Below are 15,588 nucleotides of genomic sequence, written 5' to 3'. Positions count from 1 at the left end.
ACCTTAGGATGGGGGCTGACCTAGACTTAGCCGTTCTGCAGGGATAATCAAATGTTTCACTAGACATCCCGGACGAAACTTAAACCTTGTGAGTTAGACGATGTAAAATCTGGTATAAGTGCCAAAAAGGTATCCAAAGTGAGCAGATAACCACTGCAGAGACAAAGTAAAGACACCCCCCCCCCCAATGTTCACTGACCCTCCTCACACTCCCACAAAGATCAGAATAAAAAAGTACACACCTGTCTCCAGAACCTCAACATCTGGTATAGGAAAGCCTAGTAGAGCTGCACACAGGTTGTTTTAAATAGGTTGGGGGGTGGGCTAGTGAAACATAATCCATTCTAATCACTATATTTATGGTGGAACATGTGTTCCAAGGTACGTTCTAAATTCTGGTCAAAAGCTAGCTCTTTATATAGGGAATTTGGCCTCTTAAACATAACGAGATCATATGAATACATAAAAATAGATTAATTATTACAGGTGCATAGGTTAATTTACTCTTCCATGATACTCTCCACCCCTTGGCCATCTGGATGTGTGAAAGGGCATTTTCAAAAGGATGTCTAAGTCTAAGTTTGGACGTTTTAAGAAAGACATCCAAAAATCCAGTAGAGAAAATGTTTATTTTCAAAACTGCAAGGTGTCTTTTTTTTTTGGGAGGGGGGGGGGGGGTTAAATGACTTATCTAGACATTTTAGCCCTTTGTATGTCTATCTTTTTTGGTCATTCTCAAATATAAAGACTTCGACATGAAAAATGCACAAAAGCAAGTTTTTCAGAAGTTCAAGCAGCCAGCATTCTTAGCAAACTGTTCAAAGAGAGCTGAGCACAGCAGAGGGGTAATCTTAAGAGGTACTGTCACATACAAAGGCCAAGGTACACGTGTCACTATAACCTGTTTATATTGTATGGTGATCCCTCCAAAACTTACTGTACCACCTGTACACCACATTAACAATAGCCACTGAATCAGGATGCCAGGGAAGCGGTGGGGTGGTTAAATTGCTGGCTAGGGTGGTGAGCAAAGGGCAGAAGGGAGTAGTAGAGTTATGAGTTGAAGACTGTCTCAAAAAGATGGGTTTTCAGCCTACTGTTGAACAAGGGAAGGGGTGTGGTGGACAGACTCAGGTAGTTTATTCCAGGCATATAGGGCGGCAAGATGAAAGGAATGATGTCTGGAATTGGAAGTGGAGGAGAAGGGTACAGATAAAAGCAATCTGTCTGAGGAATGGAATTCTCAGGAAGGGGTATAAGGAGAGACAAGGAAGGAGAGATACTGAGGGGCTTGCTAAATGAACACACTTCTAGGTTAGTAATAGGAATTTGAATTGTATGCAAAGGCGGATAGTCAATGAAGTGATTTCAGGAGAGGGGTGAGGTGAGTGTAGCAAGGTTGGCAGAAGAAAAGTCAAACAGCAGAGATTGCAGGGTTTCCTCAATACATGGGGAGCTCAAACATCCTCAGCACTGGCCAATGGGAAGCCGCAGAGCAACACGTGGTCACGCCCAGCATTTCCCGCCTCAAGCTTCTAACAGCAACGTATGCGTGTGACATCACAGGGCAACATCTATGCTCCCCACAGTGGCATAGCGAGGGTGAGAGGCACCTGGGGTTGCCACGGCAGCAGCGACAGCGCCCCTTCCCCGCCCCCCTCTGCCACATGCGCACCCCTTCCCTCCCCCCCACCTCTTTAACATTCCGGGCACAAGCAGCAACCCCAACCTGCTACTTGCACCTCAGCACTTCCTAGGCGTGGCTCCAGGATGTGATGTCAGAAGAAGATCCGACTGCTGGTGCGAGCAGCAGGTTGGAGTTGATGCTTGCGCCCTGAATGTTAAAGAGGTACGGGGGAAGGGGAGGGGTGCACGCGTGCGCATTAGTGAGGGGTGGGGAAAGGGCGGAGAGGAGGACGGGTGCGGGCGCTCCACCAAGACAGCTGGCTTTCCCAGCAGGTCCAAGTAGGGCAGTGGTCTCAAACTTGCGGCCCTCCAGGTCCTATTTTGAGGCCCTCAGTCTGTTTATCATAATCACAAAATTAAAATAAAACAGTTTCTTGCTCAAATGTCTCTTTAGCTATAAATGACAATATTATTATTAAGACTTAGCCTAAAGGAAAGATTTGTAAACTACAAAGAGTTTTACCTCATGCAAAATTGTCATTTCTTTAAGAAGACATTAACTCTTTTTTTCTGAGGCCCTCCAAATCCCAAATGTGGCCCTGCAAAGGGTTGGAGTTGGAGACCACTGAAGCAGGGCCGGTGGGCACGTGGAAGCCGCGCGGGGCGTCACCGTGGGTGCGCGTGACGTCATCTCCCCGCGCCCTTTCCCTGGCCGCGGCTGCGTCTCCACTGCGACGGCGATGCGGAGCTTGGTAGCTGCAGTAGCCGAGCGGGTCGGGGGGGTGGCGGCGGCGTGGGTTAGGCGCTCCGGGACGTGGCGGGGCGGCCCGTGCCGGGCGCTGGTCTACGAGAGGCACGGGGAGCCGGAGCAGGTCCTGCAGTAAGAGAGGGAACTAGGGAGGGGGGCGGCGGCGTTGCTTATTAGAAGACGGGCAGCCACCTGGTCCTGGGTGTTGAGTTTGCAGAACCACCTGGATGTGGTTAGCTAACGCGATGGTGCATTGCCTCTTCTTTCCTCCACAAAGCAAAAATCCGTAAACATTTTGTGCCGCGGAGATACCAAATTAGTAAGCGCCAGGCAGGAGACTTCTAGGCAATGTCCAGTTTCCAACCCCCCCCCCCCATGACGAACATGCATGAGATTGATTTGCAGGCAGTGTGCAGATAGAGCTCGTGCATATGCATTGAGGGAAATCCTGACAGCCAAATCCACCAGATCCTCTTGTTACCTGCACTTTCCGGGTCTGGGTAAAAGCTGGATCCTCTGGTGAAAGGCCAAGAACGCTGGTTTACCTATGAAAGGAAACATTGCCATAATCAACTGAAATTTACCAGTATTCTGTATAATCTGTTAACTAAAATAGGTCAACTGTATAGCCATGCTTTTAATAAACCGGAATGCTCCATAAGTTTTAAAAAAAAAATTGCATTTATTATAGATGCTGCTTCCAGTACATGCATCATCATTTAGGTCAAGGGTGTCAAAGTCCCTCCTCGAAGGCTGCAATCCAGTTGGGTTTTCAGGATTTCCCCAATGAATATGCATGAGATCTGTTTGCATGTACTGCTTTCATTGTATGCTAATAGATCTCATGCATATTCATGGGGAAATCCTGAAAACCTGACTGGATTGCTGCCCTCAATGAGGGACCTTGACACCCTTGATTTAGGTCAGGGGTGTCAAAGTCTCTCCTCGAAGGCTGCAATCCAGTTGGGTTTTCAGGATTTCCCCAATGAATATGCATGAGATCTGTTTGCATGAACTGCTTTCATTGTATGCTAATAGATCTCATGCATATTCATGGGGAAATCCTGAAAACCTGACTGGATTGCTGCCCTCGAGGAGGGACCTTGACACCCTTGATTTAGGTGGAAAAATCAAAAGATATGCACAAGTTTTGCTTATTCTCAGAATAAAATGTCCCAGCTGAATTTCATTTATTCATTTTTTTAATACCATTCATGCAGGGGAGCTGAGAATGGTTTACATGAATTTATTCTGTTTCGTTTCTATTCTGCACCATCAGTCGCTTTCTAGGCAGATCACAGATATACATACAAGGGGCCACTGAAAAGTTCTCAGCCCAGCCAAGAAGAGAATGATGTGGAGCCTTGAAACTTACAAGTTATTCTATACTTTTCTTGATACTTTTTGTTTCATATCATTGAAATGAAAAGTGTCAAAATTCAAAGTTAGGCATTGGCATGATCTGCACAAGGCTAATATTCTGTAAAGGGCACTCTGTGTATCTTTTATAGTATACTAATTTGGGGTGCATTTCATTTTAACATTCGGTGTGATTGTTTATACTGGTCAAAGACTTGTGCCTAACTGCATATAATGGAGGTTATGCACACCAATTCATACAGATTCAGTGTGGAAATCCTGAAAACCTGATTGGCAAGGAGGACTGACTTGGGGAAACACTGGTTTGGGGTACTGTATTAATTTTAAAATTGAAGAAACTTGTTGAGCCCCTATCCAAAAACACCTTAAAAGATTAATTGCTGCTGGCCCCAAGCAAAGATATCAGAAAGTCTTTTGTATTGTAGGAAATAAAAGATCTCTGCACCATCACTTTTGTTAGATGAATGTTCGTAGTGGATGTAAAGAACCTTCTTAGAGAACAAAATAGCTCCGTTTGCTGAAATCTGTTCTTATTGCTGTTGAAGTATTGGGGTAAATTCTATACATCCAGCACCAATAAATGATCTCAAACAAAGTCCAAAATGCACAGATAACGGAGAGGAAAAGGTCTCAGTAACCCGGCAAACGATCCAATTGGGATAAATTAGTTTGCAGTAGCAGGGTTCCAGTATCTTTCATTGACCTGAAAAAAACCTCTCCGTAAATTTAACTTTTCTTAGTTTTTCTTTTTAATTCAGGGCTGCTTTTACTAAGCTGTGATAGCGGTTTTAGCGTGCACTGAATTTCCCCGCCCACTAGACCTTAATGCCAGCATTGAGCTGGCATTGGTTCTAGCCGCGAAGTGTGGGTTTAGCGCGCGCTAAAAATGCTATTGCAGCGTAATAGTTTTTTAGTTATGTGATAAGTTAGGAATAAACTTTTTAAAAAACCAAAAACTTAAGGCTCCTTTTATCAAGACACGCTACGGGGGTTAGCACGTCGGACAGTTCATCACGCACTAATCCCCACAGCAGCCTAAAATCCTAGCGCCTCGTCAATGGAGGCGTTAGGTACTAGCGCGGCAGGCGGTATAATGTGCGGTATTCCGCACGTTAAACCGCTACCGCGCCTTTGTAAAAGGACCCCTTAAATCCAAACTTATCTTTAGTGTGGTGCACAGATTCCCTCTGCATTATAAACCCAGTCAAGGTTTGTCTTATCCCCAACGGGACCCGTTTTGCCTTAAATAATGGCTCCATCAAGCCCAGTAGCCCGTTCTCATGGTGGCCAATCCAGGTCAAAACCCAAACTAGTAACATTCCATGCTACCGATCCAGGGCAAGCAGTGGCTTCCCCCATGTCTTTCTCAATAATAGACTATGGACTTTTCCTCCAGAAACTTGTCCAAACCTTTCTTAAAACCAGCTACGCTATCCGCTCTTACCACATACTTAATATACCATCTATAAATGGTTACCTAGATGGTTTACAATACTAAATTTTAAAAGAGAGAGAAAAAAAAGGGGGGGTGCATTTCATAGTTAAAAGATCGAGGGCAGATCAGACAGAGACATATGGTAATAGAGGGGTCCGTGGGTAAGGAGGAGAGAAGTACATCCAGAGAATGGCCACCCGGATGGTCTCGGGACTCAAGTATCTCCCGTACGAGGACCGGCTGGATGAGTTGCAGCTGCACTCACTCGAGGAACGCAGAGAGAGGGGTGACATGATCGAGACATTCAAGTATCTCACGGGCCGCATCGAGGTGGACGAAGATATCTTCTTTTTCAAGGGTCCCGCGGCAACAAGGGGGCATCCGTGGAAAATCAGGGGCGGGAAACTGCACGGGGACACCAGGCAGTTCTCCTTCACTGAAAGGGTGGTTGATCGCTGGAATAATCTTCCACTTCAGGTTATTGAGGCCAGTAGCGTGCCTGATTTTAAGGCCAAATGGGATAGACACGTGGGATCTATTCACAGAGAAAGGTAGGGGAGGGTCATTGGGGTGGGCAGACTAGATGGGCCGTGGCCCTTATCTACCGTCTATTTCTATGTTTCTATTACATCGAGATAAAATAAAAGGGAGATAAGAGAGGATGGAGAGAACAATAAAGGTGGTGATATCGCGTCGTAAAAGCGGTTCTTAGTTACATGAGCTGATGGCATATTCCTTTTTTCAACTCTGGTAGGCATCCCTAAATAGGAAGGTCTTTAGTTTGCATTTTAATTTGTCAAGGGATTCTTCAAGTCTAATATCTGATGGTAGTGCATTCCATAGGGAGGGGTCTGTGACAGAGAATATAGTGTTGCACGTGTAGAATAGTTCTCTTATGGATGGGATATTAAGTAATTTTTGATTATTGGGTCGTAAGGCTCGCGATGAGGCACAAAGGATAAGGAGTTTGTCGAGAAAGGCTGGAGAATTTGTTTGTTTAATCTTCGAGACAAGTAGGAGAATTGTGTATGTTGTTCGATGTGATATGAGGAACCAGGGTGCTTCGCGGAGCAAAGGGGTGACGTGATCATATTTTCTTGCCCTATGTTCTATGAGTTTGATGGCCGTATTTTGAATGAGTTGAAGTCTGCGGGTCTTTTTTTGTGATGCCATGGTATGGAGAATTACAGTAGTCAATGTGGGAAATGACCAGTGCTTAGAGCAGGGGTGTCCAATGTCGGTCCTCGAGGGCCGCAATCCAGTCGGGTTTTCAGGATTTCCCCAATGAATATGCATGAGATCTATGTGCATGCACTGCTTTCAATGCATATTCATTGGGGAAATCCTGAAAACCCGACTGGACTGCGGCCCTCGAGGACCGACATTGGACACCCCTGGCTTAGAGTTTGGCATGGTTTATAAAATAGCACTTAAGCGCCTGGGAATCATGCCAACTGAAATGTGGTGCAAGTCGGTGCACCTAAATTATTTTATTTATTTATTTTTAAAATTTCTATACCGTTTAAAACTTACAAGTCCAATTATAATTGATAATAAACCCCTCATTCAGACCACTAATACAAAAATCTTGGGGGTTTTAATAGATAACAATCTTACTTTCCGAGGACATATCAGTGCAACGGTTAAAAATTGTTTTTACAGATTAAGAATGATCCGTTCACTTGCTCCCCTTCTTGATTCATTTTCTCTTAATACACTGATCCACTCATTAGTTATCTCAAAATTGGATTATTGTAACTCCTTATTAAAAGGGGTTTACCAAAAGGATATAAGGCGTCTTCAACTCGTTCAAAATACTGCAATAAAGATTATCTCAGGTTCCAAAAAATTTGATCACGTCACACCCTTACTTCAAAGTGCTCATTGGTTGCCAATATCTTATAGGATTACTTTCAAAATAGCTCTTTTAGTCTTTAAGACATTAAAATCCAATACTCCGGCTTTCATAGATAGGCTCTTGATCCCATACAGTTCATCTAGAACTCTCAGATCATCTTCACAATGTACTTTAAATGTCCCCTCTTTAAAAATTATTGGAACCTGCCGTGCTTCAATTTTCTCCGTTACGGCACCAATGTTATGGAACTCTCTTCCTTTGTATTTAAGATTAGAACAGGATTTAAAAATATTTAAAAAGAACCTTAAATGTCTTCTTTTTAAAGAAGCTTTTAATTGACAGATTACAAATTCTCATTTTTCTAGACATCCTTTCGGTCTCTCATTTTTCCCCTTATCTCCCCAATGTGTTTCCCTTTTATGTAATCTTTTAATAAATATTGTATTTCCCATTGTTATTAGCTGTCTTCTTGTCTAAAGTTGTTTCCCAGTTTGTTTATATGAATAGTAATTGTATAAGTAAGTCCACTTTATTTTATTTATGTAAAACGCTTTGAAATTTTAAAAGCGTTTAATCAAACAATATAATAAACTTGAAACTTGAAACGGTTTATATAATTTACATACAATTGTAATATACATAAAATATACATATAATATACATAAAATTGTAAAAAAACAAAATTAGACAAACAAATAATCCTCAGAGAACATATCTACAAAGTAACACCAAAGGCTTCTATAAAGGGTCATGAATGATTCATCCACAACACTAAGGGCTCCTTTTACGAAGCCACGTTAGCGTAATAGCGCGCGCTAATTTGCCGGCCACGCTAGCCGCTACCGCCTCCTCGAGCGGGCGGTAGTTTTTCGGCTAACGCAGGGGTTAGCGCGCACAAAAAAAGATGCGTGCGTTAAAGCCGCTAATGAGGCTTCATAAAAGGAGCCCTAAAAAAATGATTGACTAGAAAAAGGCGTCTACAAATAATTGCGTCTTGAGTCATTTTCTGAAACGACCCTTTTCATGGCATTTTCAGATTTGGCCCACAAGGGAGTTCCATATTTCTGCACAACAGAAGGTCATTTTACCAGTCTCCACAAAGCTTCCGGTTAGCATTTGTTTTCAGTAGAACTAAATTCTCAGAACGTAATGATCTATTTGGTAAATTAATTAGACATGCTATATTCTTTAACAATTCGGGTATGGTTCCATACAGAAATTGATGGCAAATCATTACTGCAGTGCCCCCTAATTCTACAATTACTCATATAAATTGCAGGAATACCCCCCCCCCCTCCTTTTTGGACTTGCATCTAAATTTGTGTGCATAACTTTTAATTAAATCCAGTTAGTGTTAATACTGTAATTGCTTGTTAGAATGCCATTTACCAACACTAATTGCCTTGTTATTCAGTTAAGTTGCCCGCATAGCTCAAAGCCCTATATATAGAATCCTCCTGATTATGGACGTTCCTGAGCTTTGGGCATGCAGTTTTCCTTGAATCTGTTGGCTGTATTTGACTAAAATCCAAATAAACAAGAAAAGGATGTCCCAAAAAATCAATAGCCAAGAAAACACCCTCAAAAACACAGGTCTACATATCAAATGATATCTAAAAAGGAGAAAAGACCTCAGTGTCCAATAGGGGCTCTAAAAAGCTACCCACATAGACAAGCTGGTTTCAAACATAATTTGAGACCAGCAGACACATCCTTGGTCAAAAACTCCCAAATACGAGAGATATAGTGTATCTCTTTCAAAAAACACACTCTCTTTCAAATTCAATTTTTTCAATAAAAGTCACTTTCACTTTCCAATATACTTTTTTTTAGTTTTTTCAATGAAAGTCACTTATCTGAACGTTGCTGTTTGAATGTAGTCCTGGGATTAGAAAGCAGGAAAAACTGCTCCGTAGAGAGTAAGCTGAAAGTTATTCAAGCACGATCATTACCACACTTCCACACAATCCAACAGGGCTCCCTGTTTCGCTATCATGCTTCCACAAGCGGGTGAATGATCGCTCAAATCCCTGAAGAAGCATGATAGCGAAACAGGGAGCCCTGTTGGATTGTGTGGAAGTGTGGTAATGATCGTGCTTGAATAACTTTCAGCTTACTCTACACCAGGGGTGTCCAATGTCGGTCCTCGAGGGCCGCAATCCAGTCGGGTTTTCAGGATTTCCCCAATGAATATGCATTGAAAGCAGTGCATGCAAATAGATCTCATGCATATTCATTGGGGAAATCCTGAAAACCCGACTGGATTGCGGCCCTCGAGGACCGACATTGGACACCCCTGCTCTACACGGAGCAGTTTTTCCTGCTTTCTAACCCCAGGACTACATTCAAACAGCAACGTTCAGATAAGTGACTTTCATTGAAAAAACTAAAAAAAAGTATATTGGAAAGTGAAAGTGACTTTTATTGAAAAAAATTGAATTTGAAAGAGAGTGTGTTTTTTGAAAGAGCCTTAGACACTATATCTCACGTATTTGGGAGTTTTTGACCAAGGATGTGTCTGCTGGTCTCAAATTATGTTTGAAACCAGCTTGTCTATGTGGGTAGCTTTTTAGAGCCCCTATTGGACACTGAGGTCTTTTCTCCTTTTTGTGTTTTTGAGGGTGTGTTTTTGGCTATTGGCTGTATTTGACTGACATAATGTAAATCATTTTAGACTGCTGAACAGAAAGGTTATGGAAACCGGATTATGCCACGGCTGCCTCTGTCGTAACAAAAACCTCCAACAGCTTTTGCTGACCCAAAGGGAAATCAAGTGCTTGTCTGAAGCCATGAATGGGCAAATTCCACCTTACTTTCGAGCTGATAAATGTAGGGTCGACTGTATTTTGTAGTATAAAATCCATCTTCCAAATAGCTTTGGCTACTTGAGGGGAATAATTACAGCGTGATGCCACTTCATTGTTCCACTTCTGCTTATAAAATCGACAGGTGCAAACTAGTTTGGGGAGGATTTTCTAATAAATACTGTGTGCATTTGAAGTGAAAGCCTGGGGAGAGTCGAGATAAAGTGCTTTAGGAAATGCAGGTCATTCTTCTTTTGTGTATTCTCTTCATTTATTTCTAAGATTTCGAGCTTCCTGATTTTTAATGTCCTCGTGATGCTGCTAATAATATTTTGATGAACTGCCGAACCCTTGTGCTAAGGTGCTTCTAGTCTAAGACTTAGCATCCGCACTGTTAGGGAAGAAGAGCAAAAGGGGGTTGAGGGGAAAGGAAGGCAAAGCCTGTTGGAAGGGAATGTGGGACAAGGGAAAGCTGGGAGGGGAGTGCATGGAGTTTTGAGCAGAGTATGAAGACAAAGGAATAGAAAGGGGAAAATATTTCCCTGCCTCCTAAAAACCTTTTGGCGCCCAAATTTTCTGAAACGTTTTCTAGTCCTGTTGGCCAGGACCCAAACAATAGTTAACCCCTCCATATTGGATTTGTTCTTCGTCAAAAGCCCAAGAAAGGGTCATCTTCCACCCGTGTCTCTGACCCTACAATTGAGTTTAGCCACAAATAGATTTAAGTAATAAAGGGGTTCTTTTACTAAGGCACGCTAGCCATTCATGAGTTGTTTGTGGATTTAGCATTTGGAAGGATAAGGCTTTGAGAAATGAGAGAAAGTTGTCTACTTGTTTGGATGATTGATCATCTAGGTGTAGATTTAGGTCTCCTAGGAGTAGGTTGTAGGTTGCTATTAGTGAGTTTTGGTATATGAAGTCTTCCACTTTGGTTCTTGCTAAAGACCAGTTTCCCGGATTTAGGGGAATAAGTTACTAACATGGGCTACCACTAAAATGTGTCTCATTGCATAAAGTGGGACCTGTGCTAACACCTTGCTGTATATGTCCTAATGGAGGTGGCAATGGATTAAGAGGGATGGGTAGATGGTGTGGTCATCGTGGGTCCATGTCTAGAGAGGTCTCATAATAACTGGAGGTAATAAGATTGGTTGGGGCATGCAGAATGGTCAGGATATAATCTGGGGAACTATGCATGCATAAGCTTTTCCTTGTTGGAGAGACAGTACCAAGGAGTAGACCAGATCCCGACATAGTTTGGGTTTTTTTAAAAAAAATTTGGGTTGTGTTCATGTATTTTCTAAGAAACAATGGAGATGCCTTACCAGTCAGTACAAATTAGTTTTCTTAGAGACAGACAGCTATGGTGTGCAAGTCCTCTGGTTCTGGCTCATGTTCTAAACGTGTGATTTTGGGGTGGTTGGGGATATTAGGCTCAAAAGCCTGGAGTTGGCGGACCTGAGGAACTCTGGAGTGCGTGTTAAGATGTTAGCAGCCCCCATCAATCCATCTGACATCAATATGGTGCAAGGTAACCTTGACTTCTCTGCTGTATGCTAATTTGCCTCTTTTTTTTTTTGTTTCAGCTTATAAAATAACAACCTAATTTTCATTCCTCTAAAGGAGAGCTGGTTCAGAATTTCTCTTGATTAATAGCTGCATGACATCTAAATGAGCAATTAGGCAAAGTATGTGTCAAACCTTATAATGATGTCCCTGTTGGGATTTGTTTTTGAAGGGGGGGAGGAGTTTGCTTTTTTTCTTTGAACCTTTTCAAACCTGGGAGCAAAAAATGTAAACAGAATCCCTTTAAAAAATGTAAAGAAGTTGAGAAAGTTTTGTGAATTTTGTGTTTTCAGGTACATATGCCATCCTGCCTGACCTACCAGCAGTGGGTGGTAACGAAGGGGTTGGAGAAGTGTTGGAGGTTGGCAGTCATGTGACCTTAAAGCCTGGTGATTGGGTGATACCAGCTGGTGTGAAATTTGGTAAGTGGGAAGAGACCCGTTATGATGTATTTTAGTAATATATAGAAATAAAGCCTAAATGAGAGAAGGTGATACTTTTTAATTGGGCTAACTTAAAGCAGTATGTTCCAGCCTCTTTTCTGACAGAATTTAAAAGCGAGACCTCAGACTCTCTCTCCAGCCATTAAAAATTGGGTTGCGATTGCTCCCGCCAATATCCAACATTCAAACCTGGATTTCCAATGAACTTTCCTGCCAAAATTCAAATTAAAACTTGGACTTCCAACGAACTTTCCTGCCAAAATTTAAATTCATGACCAATGGACTTCCCTGTTCTTAATCAGGTCAGCCCACAAACTTTCCTGCCAAAAATTCAAATTTTGCGATCCACAGACTGCCCTGTTCTCAATCAGGTCCATGAACCCACTGTATATATAAAGATACACTGCAGACCTCAGCATACCTTGAAGAAAGCCATAGCACGTTGGCTGAAAGGTTGGTTCTTTCTACATAGACGCAGCAAGACCCGGAAACCTGCTGCAATCTTAAAGCAGTATATTTTGTAACCCACCGACCCCTTCCCTTTTCCTGTGATACTGCCATGGAAATGCTTTTATAGAACCACTTTGAAACCCCCAATTGGTTCCAGTTCCTCCAACTCTACAACAAATATGCCAACTCCTACTGCCACCTAGTTACCTGTCCGCCCATCATCATGAAAGCAGCCACTCCTCCCTTTAAAGCTCTGCTTTACAACTGGATCTCACAACAGATGGCCAAGGGCGAGTTCCCGACTGAACTTGGCCACATCCTCATCACACCCATCATGAAGAACCACAAAGATCCCATCTCCTCAACCAGTTGCCAACATTCCCTTCTTCACCAAATTGATGGAAGGACTGATCAACATGGCACTAACAAACTGTTTGGATAAATTCTCATCTCTACATAAATATCAATCAGGATTCCGTTCTCACCACAGTACCAAAACCGCCTTAGCCTCCATCGTGGATCATTCTCAGCTCAGGGAACCAAGCACTGATTCTACAATTCAACCTGAGCAATGCTTTGACCTGGTGGATCACGACATACTCCTCAGCTGTCTAGATGCCCTAAGTATTTCGGGTCAAGTACTAAACTGGTTCAAAGACTTCCTAAAAATCTGCTTCTACCAAGTCATCTGTGAACAAGTCTACTCACAATCATGGATCAATCCCTATGGCGTTCCCCAAGGCTCCCCTCTTTCCCCCACTCTCTTCAATGTATACATGTCTTCACTAGGCCATAAACTTTCAAAACTGAACCTCAAATCTTACACAATCATCATCCCAATCTCTTCCCTGTCGGCAGAAACCAGACTCTTCATCTCATCAGTCATCGATCAGGTAACACTCTGGACAAAAAACTTCAAACTTAAACTAAACCCAGGAAAAACCAAATTCTTTATGGCCACTCCAACAAAAAAATCTAACGATTCATCAATCAACCTAAATGGAAGAAACTTCCCAAACGACCCTATCAAAAAATGTTTCAGCCTTCTATGGAAACTACGCATGATTAAACCCTATTTTTGACTTTGCATCGTTTAGATTGTTAGTGCAATCATTAATTCTCAGCTCACTGGACTACTGCAACATTATCTACCTAGGATCCTACAAGAAAACCATGAAAAGACTGAGAACTATCCAAAACACGGCAGTACGGTTAATCTTTGGACTAAAAAAATCAGACCACATCACCCCATATTTCAAAAAAACTCCATTGGCTACCGATCGAGGTGAGAATTATCTTCAAATTCAGGTGCCTATGCTACAAGACACTTTTCGGCACTTCACCCACCTATCTTCTAAGACACTCTGTCCTACAGGACAAACCCCCGCCTCTCTCGCAAACCATTACTATTCGCGTTCCCAAACGCCAAGGGATGCCAGTACAAAAGATTCCTTGATAGGACACTATCCTTCCAAGCAGGAATCTGGAACAACACCCTAAGGACTTCCTCCTGAACTCTCCAACATACCAATCTTTCAGAAAAGCAATGGAACAAATAAAACAGTTACTCTAAATATCTCTTCTTGTTGCAGGAACATGGCGAACAGAAGCTGTGGTCAGTGAGGAAACTTTAGTCAAAGTACCTCGCGATATCCCGTTACTATGTGCTGCCACGCTAAGTGTTAACCCTTGCACAGCTTACAGAATGCTGCATGACTTTGAGACACTGAAGCCAGGTACAGTATGCTCTAATGTAATGGAGTAATCGTGTCCAATCGGAAGCAATTTTGTGGTATTACGTTTGGCTTAATGAATCCTGTAATCAAAAGGAGGTTATTGATTTTGTAGAGTGTTGGTTTAACAGATTTTTTTTTTTAAATTTTATGTTTAAACATTTCTTATTATTATTATTTCTTATCATTGTATAACATTCATTTTGTATATGGCATAACAACAGCCCCCTCTCCCACTACAGACAATTTTTCCACAACATGATAGCAGACATAGGGGGGCTTGAATTCTTATAGCCCTTATAGCAACATTCTGGGTTCAGTTTTCATGATAAATGCAAAATATCTGATGCATTTATTTTTCTTTTAAGGATTGGTGTGAAAACTTGGCTTCTGAAACCACTGTGTTCTCACAGAAACATTAACACTCTTTCCCATTGTGGCAGTAGCTTGCATCACAAAATGGACTAGATTTAAAATAAATGCTTTCCAAAATCATCTCAGGAGTACAGTTAATAAAAATGCACTAGGATCTTTCTCAGTGTAATAATAATAACTTTAATAATAATAACTTTATTTTGTATACCGCCATACCCAGAGAGTTCTAGGCGGTTCACAGCAATTAATAATGTTACAAAAGAAGATACCATTGGGAATTAACATTTTTGGAATGAACATGTCATTTAAGTTGACAAGAATTAACATTTTTTGGGGTGTACAGGTCAATGAAGTTGACAGAATATCCAATGGAGTACAATAGGAAAATACAAGAGTGTACAATAGGAGGGAAAAAAACCGGTCAGTGAAGTTAGTTGGTTTGGAGGGTACATTAGGGGGGGAAGGTGGAGGTTCATGTGTATTGAAGGGAGTAGAAGGAGCGAGTGGGAGAGTTAGGGATTCTGTCTATGGAATAAGTGAGTTTTGAGTTTTTTTCTGAAGTCCAGGTAAATGGGGGGCATCAAGTATAAATTGGGCAAGCCATGAGTTTAGTTTGGCCGCCTGGAAGGAGAAGGTTTTGTCGACGAATCGTTTAAGTTGACATAGTTTTAGGGAGGGGAAGGCGAATAGATGAATTCTGCGAGAGTTCTTATTATTGTGATCTAATTTAAAGTGGGGGATGAGGTAGCTTGGGGATAGACCAAACACCGTTTTGTAGCTGAGGCATGCGAACTTGAATAGTACTCTGGATTCAAATGGTAGCCAGTGCAGTTTATGGTAGTAAGGGGTGATATGTTCCCATTTGTTTAGGCCATATATGAGGCGGACGGCTGTGTTCTGAATCAGTTTTAGTCTCCTGGTGGTTTTCTTCATGGAGCCTAGGTAAATGATGTTGCAATAATCGAGGATGCTGAGAATGGAGGATTGTACTAACAGTCGGAATGAGTTGTCATCAAAGTATTTTTTTATGGTGCGGAGTTTCCAGAGCGCCGAGAAGCATTTCCTGACGGTAAGATCGGTGTGCTTCTCAAGGGAAAGGTGTTTGTCTAGGGTGACTCCTAGTATTTTTAGGGTTTGCTGTAGTACTATGCTGTCTTATAAATTTCCGGG

At 42.1% G+C, this 15,588-nt stretch overlaps 1 protein-coding gene across 6 annotated transcripts in view; it reads left to right on the top strand.

Moving 5' to 3' along the window:
* Positions 1-2,359: 2,359 nt before the first annotated feature.
* The window catches only part of MECR (mitochondrial trans-2-enoyl-CoA reductase), a 43,752-nt gene continuing 30,523 nt past the window's right edge, over positions 2,360-15,588 (top strand). For 3 of the 6 annotated variants that reach the window (XR_004540401.1, XM_033955608.1, XM_033955607.1), the window contains exons 1-4: positions 2,375-2,506; positions 11,285-11,382; positions 11,711-11,839; positions 13,903-14,046. Coding sequence is in view for 5 of the 6 variants with exons in the window: in XM_033955608.1 (XP_033811499.1) it covers positions 11,337-11,382; positions 11,711-11,839; positions 13,903-14,046 (319 nt within the window). In the remaining variant the exon portion in view is untranslated. Of the gene's footprint in view, positions 2,507-2,589; positions 2,694-11,284; positions 11,383-11,710; positions 11,840-13,902; positions 14,047-15,588 lie in introns of those variants that run through there. The other 3 variants (XM_033955612.1, XM_033955609.1, XM_033955610.1) reach the window with 3 other exon arrangements.

The sequence above is a fragment of the Geotrypetes seraphini genome, chromosome 8, assembly GCF_902459505.1.
Source record: "Geotrypetes seraphini chromosome 8, aGeoSer1.1, whole genome shotgun sequence".
In the NCBI taxonomy this organism is placed as follows: Eukaryota; Metazoa; Chordata; class Amphibia; order Gymnophiona; family Dermophiidae; genus Geotrypetes; species Geotrypetes seraphini.
The sequence above is the reverse complement of the archived record's forward strand: the minus strand, read 5'-3'. Positions and strand labels throughout refer to the sequence as shown.